General features: G+C 58.1%; 1 protein-coding gene across 1 annotated transcript; it reads right to left on the reverse strand.

Moving 5' to 3' along the window:
• Positions 1-8,998: 8,998 nt before the first annotated feature.
• Positions 8,999-9,952, reverse strand: LOC127248246 (uncharacterized). The gene has a single exon (XM_051270505.1). The coding sequence runs from the start codon at positions 9,950-9,952 to the stop codon at positions 8,999-9,001; it is 954 nt and encodes a 317-aa protein (XP_051126462.1).
• Between the last annotated feature and the right edge of the window lie 1,315 nt (positions 9,953-11,267).

The following is an 11,267-nucleotide window of genomic DNA, read 5'->3' on the forward strand; positions in this document are numbered from 1 at the left end:
ACGGGACACTGGACTCTCCAGCCTTGTCTCCACCACCTGCGCCTACAGCTTCGCAGCATCGAGTGGAGGATCTCTCATATTTTCCGTGAGGGCAATAAAGTGGCGGACAACTTGGCGAACACCTCTGTTGCCCTTCCTCATATGCGGATCCTTGAGCCGGCGGACATCCCAGCGAGGACCCGTGGCCTCATCCATGCTGACGCGGCGGGCCTCCCGTGCTTTCGCTTCCGTTAGTTTTTAGTTGCTGACAATCTTTATTTACATTTACAGCACTTGTACCGAACTTTGCAGAACTACGTATGGCTTGATCCCGTTGGGGTACGTAGGCAGCTCTTTGAGCCCAGCCAAAAAAAAAAAAAAAAAAAAAAAAAAAAAAAAAAAAAAAACCCTAAACCCTAAACCCTAAACCCTAAACCCTAAACCCTAAACCCTAAACCCTAAACCCTAAACCCTAAACCCTAAACCCTAAACCCTAAACCCTAAACCCTAAACCCTAAACCCTAAACCCTAAACCCTAAACCCTAAACCCTAAACCCTAAACCCTAAACCCTAAACCCTAAACCCTAAACCCTAAACCCTAAACCCTAAACCCTAAACCCTAAACCCTAAACCCTAAACCCTAAACCCTAAACCCTAAACCACCCACACAAACGCTCTCCAGCCCTTGGGCGATTTCACGCCACCCGCCGCTGCCATCGCTGTTCCGGCGGATCCAGACGCCGGACGGTGATTCTGCCACCGTCACTCGACTCGCCATCCCCGAAAACCCCCCCCTACACCGAGCCCCGTCGCCGGAAACCGCCCCCAGCCGCCGCTCTCGTCAGCCCCGAAACGACGTCACCGGCGAACTCGCCGCTGCCGGCGTTTTCAGCCCGGCGCCTCATCACCATCGTGGTCGCCATCCTCCATAACCCCCGTCCCCACCCAACCGCCGCCGGAAATCGCTGCAGCACCGTCGGCCGCTACTGCCCTGTGCGGCGATACTTTCAGCGCCGGTATCTCTCAACACCGGCGTTGGATCGCCGTTTGGCCACCGTCACTGAACTCGCAGGGCTGAGGTGTCCCCGAATCCACCCCTCGATCGCCGGAATACGCCGCCGGCTCCGCCCCTGACGGTTGGCCTCCCGCACCGTCGCCACCGCGCGTTTCGGCATCCCCCCGCCGTCGGACCACCATTCTGACGACGGGATCGTGTTCCCCTGGCCGGAAAACCCCCAGGGCCGGGCTACCGCCGCGAGTCGCCACCTCTACACCACTGTCCGCCGCTTGCCCTAGGTCGCCGTCGCCGTAGCCCTGATTTGCGACACCTTCGACGCCGCCGTTCTCCCGTCTCCGACGTCGGATCGTCAATCGGCCACCGTCACTGTCCTCGCAGGGTTTAGGAGTCCCTGAACCCGCCACCCGACCGCCGGAATACACCGTTGGGAACCGCCGGTGACTCCCCCGACGGTTGCCCTCCTCCCGACGGTTGACCTCCCGACAGTTGATCTCCCGACGGTTGGCCTCCTGACGGTTGAGTTCCCGAGACGCCGCCTCTGCATATTCCGCCGACTCCGCTGCCCGACCAACTCTCTGGTCCCGATACTGTTCCACCCGACCCCGACATACACCTTGGTCGGTGCTCCTTGACGCCAGAGCATCCCCCGACTGAGGCCCAGGGATCGCGACTGCTGTTTCTCCCGACGGGTGATCTCCCGACCGAGTCCCGACCGAGGCCGTCTCTGGTCCCGTAGGTTGCTCCCGACCGAGGCCCGACCGAGGCCGTCTCTGGTCCCGACGGTTGATCCCGATCGAGGCCCGACCGAGGCCGTCTCTGGTCCCGAAGGTTGATCCCGACCGAGGCCCGACCGAGGTCGCCTCTGGTCTCGAAGGTTGATCCCGACCGAGGCCGTCTCTGCTCCCGAAGGTTGATCCCGACCTTGGCCCGACCGAGGCTGTCTCCGGTCCCGAAGGTTGCCCCGACTCGGCGCCTCTCCGACCGTCTTCGCTGCCCGACCACACTCCCGCCCGAGGCCCAGGGTTCGTGGTTGTCACTGGTCCCGACGGTTTGTCCCGACTCGGTGCCACCACTTTTCTCCCCGACCCCGCCAACCCCCAGTCGGTGCCCCGACGCCAGAACACTTCCCGACTGGGGCCCAGGTGTCGCGGCGGTCACTGACCCCGACGTTTTGTCATCCCGACACGACGCCCCGCTACTCCGCCCGACCCTGACGCCAGACCACCCTCCTGGTCCCGCCACTGTGTCTCCCGACCCAGAAGCCCCCAGACGCGGGTTCAGTGCCTGAACGGTGCCCAGACTTCACGGCTGCCTCTGGCCCTTGTCGTCGTCGGTTTCTCTGCTGCTCTGGCGCTCTGAGCGCCGGTCTGACGGCACTGTTGATTCTCTGGCCCTGGCAGCCCCAGCACCCCATCCTTTACCACCGTCTCCGATGACAGCCGCCGACTCCTTCCGGAGCTAGGGTTCTGCCGTGGAATTGCCGGATATGGCCGCTCAGGCTGCTGCCGGCCGCCAGCAACCTCCCCAAACTGATGGTTCGGTACGCCTCACCTCTGCTACTAACCATCTCCATTCCCACAAGTCTTTTGCCAATGCTGTCACCTCCGGACTCAACTCCGAGATTCCTGAGGACAGTCCTTACTCTTTTCTGGCGGAGCCTCGTCCGACTGCTATTGGACAATGGATTTCTACTGCTGGACAGCCGCGCCTTGCTTTTACTGCTGACGAAACAGCAAGGTACACAGCCTCGCACCCGTACATTCTTATCGGTAAATTCTCTCATGGGTACTCTTCTTGGAAAGATCTTACCGAAGGTTTTGCGAGTTTCTGTTTGGCGGGGAAGTTTGTTTTGCAGCATCTTAATCACCGCCATATTGTGATTCGCCTCACTACCGAGGCTGATTATATGCGACTTTGGATTCGGGGAACTTGGTTCATCAAAGGATTCCCGATGAGAGTTCTCAAATGGACCCCCGATTTCAAAACTACCGAGGAACCCCCACATGTTCCGGTGTGGGTTACGCTCCCACTACTTCCTCTCCACATGTATCACAGAGATCTTTTATTTACAGTTGCTGCTGGCATTGGGACCCCTCTGAAGGTTGATACCCCTACGGCGACTCGGAGTCGGTGCTCCCACGCCAGAGTCTGTGTGGAAATTGACCTTACGAAGCCCCTCCTGCATGCCTTCGAGATTGATGTGGGTACTGGTGTGCTCGAGCAGAAGGTCATCTATGAGCGTCTACCTAGTTTCTGCTCACTCTGCCGCCATCTCGGACATAAAGCAGAGGCTTGTTTACGCAGACCTTCTTCGCAGCCGGTACCAGCGACCGTATCAGCTGCGCAGGATCCTCCTGCTGCGCCTTCTGGTCGCCATGACTCGGTGCATGGCCCTTCTGAGATCTCTGCGGCCCCTGCCTCTGGTGATATCATGGAATCCCGGCCCCCCACTGCTCGACGCCGTCGTCGGCGCCGCAATCGAAATCGGGGTACGCCTTCTACTGGTATCACTAATGATTCTGGCTCCTTGCAGGCTCCTCTTCGGCCCCTCCGCCAGGACCCCCAGCCTTCTACCCGGAGACCTTCTGATGACATACCGGAGTTGAACGGTTCCAGACGCCTTCGTTCAGGTGTGCGGGTGTCCTTTGGGGAGACACAAGTGGCCCCAAATCCATCACAGACGGCCAGGAATTCACAGCAGGTAATACCGGCGCATCTCAGCGGCCCTGCGGAGGCTCATCGCCCCCACGCTCCTCCTCGGGTGACCTTTGCCCACTCACGGGGGGATGCCTCTGCGATCCTGCTTACCTCTGGTGTTCGAGTTACTTTTGGGGACTTCCGGGCGCCTTCGGAAACCTCTCCGGTCCGCCCTCTGGCTGGACAGACTACAGCTGAGCCCCCGATCGACAGTCCTGCTTCCCCGCTGGACGACTGTCGGCTGAGTCCCACTCCAGCGACTCCTGCCACCGCTCCAGCCCTCGGTCTCTTTCTGCAGCCCCCTTTGGACGATCAGGTACCCTCGCCGCCTTTACCACTGCTTCCTGATGATATGCAGGTACCCCCGGAGCCTGTGTCGCTTCCTCCTGCTCAGTCTTTGGCAATCTGGGGACTCCCCTCTGGTCATGGCCTGGATAAGGGGAAGGCAGTGCTGCTCTCGGACCCCCCTGCATCACCTATCTGCGATCGACGTGATCTTTCAGTGGACACATGCCTATCGGCCACGGGTTCTCCTTCCTCGGACACCCAGCGGGATGAGGACTCTGCACTTCATGCCACTTTCGCCGAGGACTCGGATGGTGACTCGCCCCTTATTAAGGATGGCCAACCGCCCCTCATTGATTCACTGTCTCTCTCCCCGAGAGGTACCACTGATCTTCACTTTGTGATCTCCCTGCTGATGCAACTACAGGGACAGAGCTCCTCCCTGAATCTGGTCCGAACCCACCCCTCCTGCGGACTTCGTCGGAACCGCTCCCTGTTGTCGCTCTGTCGACGGAGTCGCATCCGAGCAGAGGGGTGTGCGTTTTGAACCAGGCTGCTGATCCTCCGTCTCTCAGCGGATCCTTGGAGACAGTGTCGGATGACCGGCCACAGGCTCTGCCGCCAACCTTCTCTAGGCCGATCACCCGCAGCATCTCTCGTCAGCAAGTAAGTTCCTCTCGTCGCCCTTCTGCTAGTACTCGATGACAGACACCTACATTCTGGTCTGGAATGTTCGAGGAATTGGTAACCCCAGGGCTCAACGGGAGGTACATTGGCTTTGTAAGCAACACCGTATCCGCCTTCTCATCATCCTTGAACCCATGGTTCTGGCGGACACTGCTTTCTTCTGCCGGCGGTTTGGTTTCTCTCAGATGCTAACCAACACGGCTAATTCTATCTGGATTCTTGCTGATGATTCTTATACACTGGCGCCTATATCGGAGATCGATCAGTGTCTTCATGTGCAGGTATCATCTCCACAGATTCGCCGGCCTTTTCTTTTATCTGGCATATATGCGAGGTGTTCTATCACCCAGCGCCGCGAGCTTTGGTCTTTCTTACATGACACCGCGATTTCGTCACTGGGATCCCCCTGGCTGATTGGCGGTGATTTTAATGCCATCGCCGATATATCTGAACGGAAGGGCCCGGGTCGGCCTAAATTGCGCTCTATTCAGGATTTCTCGACCGCAATCCTCGATGCGAACCTCATTGATGCTGGTTTCGAGGGCCCCCCGCACACATGGACCAATCGGCGGGTTTGGGAGCGCCTTGATCGCATTCTTTACAGCTCTGCCTGGGAGGATTTTGCGGAGACAACTCGAGTCAGGCACTTACCGCGGATGCATTCGGACCACGCCCCGCTCTTGGTCCGTTTCTCGCATGAACGGCACCGCCTAGCCTCTGCATTCCGGTTTCAGAACATGTGGACTAGACACCACTCTTTTCAGGACCACGTCCGCCAGAGTTGGGCTGTCCCGACGGGCACCACCGGTCTCCTCAACCTGCGATTGAAACTCGGACGCCTCAAGCAGGCTCTGAAGTGGTGGAACAAACAGGTATTTGGTAATGTGTTTCAGGTACTTGCAGCAGCAGAGAAAGATGCTGAGGAGTGCGAAGCGGATTTCGATCGGGATCCCTCTGACGCCAACCTCCTCCGTCGTCAACGGAGCGCAGCAGCCTTGACACATGCGATTTCTCTTGAGGAGGCCTTCTGGAAACAAAAAGCAGCATGTCGTTGGGCAGTTGAGGGAGAGCGAAACTCCAGAATGTTCCACTCCATGGTGAAGGAACGGCGTCGGCGGGCTACACTTTTCTCGATGAGGGACGGTGCTCGTACCCTCACTGATCACTCAGCCATTAAGCAGTCAGCTATTACCTACTTCTCCGAGATGTTTGGTCAGCCTGACGATGCAGACACCTCGGGGATGGATGCACTGGCGGACCCTCCGCCTCAGGTTCCTTTGGCTGAATGTGCTCGGTTGCTGGAACCACCAACACTTGCGGAGGTTCGTGCTGTGGTTTTCTCGATTGACAAGGACAGTGTGGCTGGCCCTGATGGCTTTTCCGCCGCTTTCTATCAAACGTGTTGGGATATTATTCACGAGGATGTTTTTGATGCTGTTCTGGATTTCTTCTCGGGAGCTCCTCTTCTGAAGTTCTATACGGCAACGACACTTGTGCTTATCCCCAAGACGGACGGGCCAGTCGCTTGGGCTGATTTTCGGCCTATCAGCCTCTGTAATGTGAGTTCTAAGATCTTCACGAAGTTACTCACTGTGCGACTTGGTCCGCTACTACCGCAGCTTCTGTCGCCACACCAGAGTGGTTTTGTCAAAGGTCGGGCAATTGCAGACAATATTTTGCTGGCATCGGAAATGGTACATGATCTCAATTTGAGGGGGGACTCGCACAATTTGCTGCTGAAACTGGATTTGAATAAGGCATACGATCGGGTATCGTGGCGGTTCTTGCGACATGCCCTTACCAGGTTCGGTTTCCCGCCTCATTTTATCACCTTGATTATGAATTGTGTCGAGCATGCTTGGTACTCGATTCTTGTGAATGGGGACTTGGGCGGTTTCTTCCCCTCCTCGCGAGGCCTCAGGCAGGGAGACCCCCTGTCCCCGACTCTCTTTGTTTTGGCTGCAGATCTCTTATCTCGCGGCTTGGAGCGCCTATACAATCGGTACCCGGACCTGTACTATCGGTGTCGTGGTCGGTTCCGATTGACGCACCTAGCCTATGCGGATGATGTTCTCATCTTTGCCAATACCCGTGGTGATCGAATCAGCCTCTTGACGGATTTTCTGACGACGTATGCGCGAACTACTGGCCAGATGGTGAACTGTCAGAAAAGTCAGCTGGTATTTAGCCGCCGATGCCCGGAGAGGGTCCAGCGACAGCTTCAGTCCGTCACTGGTTTCGGCAGGGTTGGACTTCCCCTTACGTACCTCGGCGCCCCGCTCTATGTGGGCAATCGGCGTAATATCCTCTACGAAGTCCTACTTGGGAAACTGCGGCGATATCTGCAGCGTTGGGACCGCTCCGTTCTCTCTCACGGAGGTCGCTTGCAACTGATCAGAAGCACGCTCTTCTCGCTTCCCCTTTACCTCCTACAGGTCCTTAACCCCCCCCAGGCTGTCCTACACTCAGTGGAGCAGCTCTGTGCTCGTTTCTTCTGGGGCTCCTATCATGGCCACCGTCGCCGCCATTGGATTTCCTGGATGGATGCGGCGAGGCCCCAGGACGAGGGCGGGCTTGGTATTCGCCGCCTGTCCGACATGGTTCGCGCCTTCTCGCTTAAATTGTGGTGGCGTCTCAGAGATGGTTCCTCTCTTTGGGCTCGCGCGCTCCAGCATAAATATTTCCGCAGCTCCTTCCCGGGTCTCGCCCCCTGCCGGAACTACGACAGCCCGGTCTGGAAACGTCTTTGCCAGATCCGCGATGAGGCACAGACGCAGATCACTTGGAACTTGGGGCGTGGGGACTGTTTCTTCTGGTATGATACTTGGTGCGGCGATCGCCCTCTCTGCACTGACCGCCGGGACCGCCCTCCGCCGATTCGGGTGAAAGAGATGTGGGTTAACGGGTCGTGGGATTTGACGCGCCTTCAGGCCTACCTTCCGGCATCCCTTGTTCAGCGGGTCTCTGCGATTCCTTTTGACCCCCTGATAGCGGATCAGCCGATATGGAAGGCTTCGGACACAGGTACTCTTACTACTACCTCAGCCTGGGAGATGAGCCGGACAGCCGGGGCTCGGAGTTGGCTTTCCTGCTGCCTCTGGTCGCCACTACTTACGCCTACGATGTCGGTATTCCTATGGCGTTTATTTCGCCGTCGGATACCTGTTGACGAGGCCCTTTGGAGGCTGGGTCTCCCTATTGTTTCTCGCTGCCAGTGCTGCAGTGAATCCGAGACTTTTGCACACTTATTCTTCTCGTCGGCGGTTGCCCAGCGCGTGTGGCGCCATCTTGCCGACCTATTCCGTATCCGAACCCCGCGGACACATGCGCCCCACCTGATGGTCTCTGCTTGGCGTCTGTCCTCCCCACATGCGCGGAGCATCCGTACCTATATCCCACTTCTGGCCTTCTGGTTTCTTTGGACGGCACGGAATGACGCCAAACACCGAGGTATCCAGATTTCCTCTGACAGGATTATTTGGCGTATTCACTCTCATTTGCAGGTGTTGGGCCGTGCTGGCCTCCTTCAGCGACAGCACTGGCCTGGGGAGGTGCACTTAGCCTCCACTCTCGGCCTTCGCCTCCCGCCTCCGGTTCTTCGGCCGCCGGTCATGGTACGCTGGGAAGCCCCGTCTCCAGGCTGGTTCAAACTCAACACTGATGGGGCATCGCTCGGGAATCCAGGCGCCGCTGGAGCCGCGGGCGTCTTTCGGGATGCCACCGGCGCCCCAATTGTGGCATTCCAAGTTCCCCTTTTGAATACGACGAACATTTTGGCCGAACTGCAGGCGATTCGATCTGGAGTGGACCTGGCGGTTGCCCGCGGCCTCCTCCCTCTCTGGATCGAGACGGACTCGGCCAGCAGTATCTCTCTCATCTCCTCCTCGACGGGACACTGGACTCTCCAACCTTGTCTCCACCACCTGCGCCTACAGCTTCGCAGCATCGAGTGGAGGATCTCTCATATTTTCCGCGAGGGCAATAAAGTGGCGGACAACTTGGCGAACACCTCTGTTGCCCTTCCTCATATGCGGATCCTTGAGCCGGCGGACATCCCAGCGACGACCCGTGGCCTCATCCATGCTGACGCGGCGGGCCTTCCGTGCTTTCGCTTCCGTTAGCTTTTATTTGCTTACACTCTTTATTTACATTTGCAGCACTTGTACCGAACTTTGCAGAACTACGTATGGCTTGATCCCGTTGGGGTACGTAGGCAGCTCTTTGAGCCCAGCCAAAAAAAAAAAAAAAAAAAAAAAAAAAAAAAAAAAAAAAAAAAAAAAAAAAAAAAACCTAAACCCTAAACCCTAAACCCTAAACCCTAAACCCTAAACCCTAAACCATGATATCACCAGAGGCAGGGGCCGCAGAGATCTCAGAAGGGCCATGCACCGAGTCATGGCGACCAGAAGGCGCAGCAGGAGGATCCTGCGCAGCTGATACGGTCGCTGGTACCGGCTGCGAAGAAGGTCTGCGTAAACAAGCCTCTGCTTTATGTCCGAGATGGCGGAAGAGTGAGCAGAAACTAGGTAGACGCTCATAGATGACCTTCTGCTCGAGCACACCAGTACCCACATCAATCTCGAAGGCATGCAGGAGGGGCTTCGTAAGGTCAATTTCCACACAGACTCTGGCGTGGGAGCACCGACTCCGAGTCGCCGTAGGGGTATCAACCTTCAGAGGGGTCCCAATGCCAGCAGCAACCGTAAATAAAAGATCTCCGTGATACATGTGGAGAGGAAGTAGTGGGAGCGTAACCCACACCGGAACATGTGGGGGTTCCTCGGTAGTTTTGAAATCGGGGGTCCATTTGAGAACTCTCATCGGGAATCCTTTGATGAACCAAGTTCCTCGAATCCAAAGTCGCATATAATCAGCCTCGGTAGTGAGGCGAATCACAATATGGCGGTGATTAAGATGCTGCAAAACAAACTTCCCCGCCAAACAGAAACTCGCAAAACCTTCAGTAAGATCTTTCCAAGAAGAGTACCCATGAGAGAATTTACCGATAAGAATGTACGGGTGCGAGGCTGTGTACCTTGCTGTTTCGTCAGCAGTAAAAGCAAGGCGCGGCTGTCCAGCAGTAGAAATCCATTGTCCAATAGCAGTCGGACGAGGCTCCGCCAGAAAAGAGTAAGGACTGTCCTCAGGAATCTCGGAGTGGAGTCCGGAGGTGACAGCATTGGCAAAAGATTTGTGGGAATGGAGATGGTTAGTAGCAGAGGTGAGGCGTACCGAACCATCAGTTTGGGGAGGTTGCTGGCGGCCGGCAGCAGCCTGAGCGGCCATATCCGGCAATTCCACGGCAGAACCCTAGCTCCGGAAGGAGTCGGCGGCTGTCATCGGAGACGGTGGTAAAGGATGGGGTGCTGGGGCTGCCAGGGCCAGAGAATCAAAAGTGCCGTCAGACCGGCGCTCAGAGCGCCAGAGCAGCAGAGAAACCGACGACGACAAGGGCCAGAGGCAGCCGTGAAGTCTGGGCACCGTTCAGGCACTGAACCCGCGTCTGGGGGCTTCTGGGTCGGGAGACACAGTGGCGGGACCAGGAGGGTGGTCTGGCGTCAGGGTCGGGCGGAGTAGCGGGGCGTCGTGTCGGGATGACAAAACGTCGGGGTCAGTGACCGCCGCGACACCTGGGCCCCAGTCGGGAAGTGTTCTGGCGTCGGGGCACCGACTGGGGGTTGGCGGGGTCGGGGAGAAAAGTGGTGGCACCGAGTCGGGACAAACCGTCGGGACCAGTGACAACCACGAACCCTGGGCCTCGGGCGGGAGTGTGGTCGGACAGCGAAGACGGTCGGAGAGGCGCCGAGTCGGGGCAACCTTCGGGACCGGAGACAGCCTCGGTCGGGCCAAGGTTGGGATCAACCTTCGGGAGCAGAGACGGCCTCGGTCGGGCCGCGGTCGGGATCAACCTTCGAGACCAGAGACGACCTCGGTCGGGCCTCAGTCGGGATCAACCTTCGGGACCAGAGACGGCCTCGGTCGGGCCTCGATTGGGATCAACCGTCGGGACCAGAGACGGCCTCGGTCGGGCCTCGGTCGGGAGCAACCTACGGGACCAGAGACGGCCTCGGTCGGGACTCGGTCGGGAGATCACCCGTCGGGAGAAACAGCAGTCGCGATCCCTTGGCCTCAGTCGGGGGATGCTCTGGCGTCAAGGAGCACCGACCAAGGTGTATGTCGGGGTCGGGTGGAACAGTATCGGGACCAGAGAGTTGGTCGGGCAGCGGAGTCGGCGGAATATGCAGAGGCGGCGTCTCGGGAACTCAACCGTCAGGAGGCCAACCGTCGGGAGATCAACTGTCGGGAGGTCAACCGTCGGGAGGAGGGCAACCGTCGGGGGAGGCACCGGCGGTTCCCAACGGTGTATTCCGGCGGTCGGGTGGCGGGTTCAGGGACTCCTCAACCCTGCGAGGACAGTGACGGTGGCCGATTGACGATCCGACGTCGGAGACGGGAGAACGGCGGCGTCGAAGGTGTCGCAAATCAGGGCTACGGCGACGGCGACCTAGGGCAAGCGGCGGACAGTGGTGTAGAGGTGGCGACTCGCGGCGGTAGCCCGGCCCTGGGGGTTTTCCGGCCAGGGGAACACGATCCCGTCGTC

Source organism: Andrographis paniculata, unplaced genomic scaffold, assembly GCF_009805555.1.
Source record: "Andrographis paniculata isolate CXL003 unplaced genomic scaffold, ASM980555v1 Contig33END, whole genome shotgun sequence".
Lineage (NCBI taxonomy): Eukaryota > Viridiplantae > Streptophyta > Magnoliopsida > Lamiales > Acanthaceae > Andrographis > Andrographis paniculata.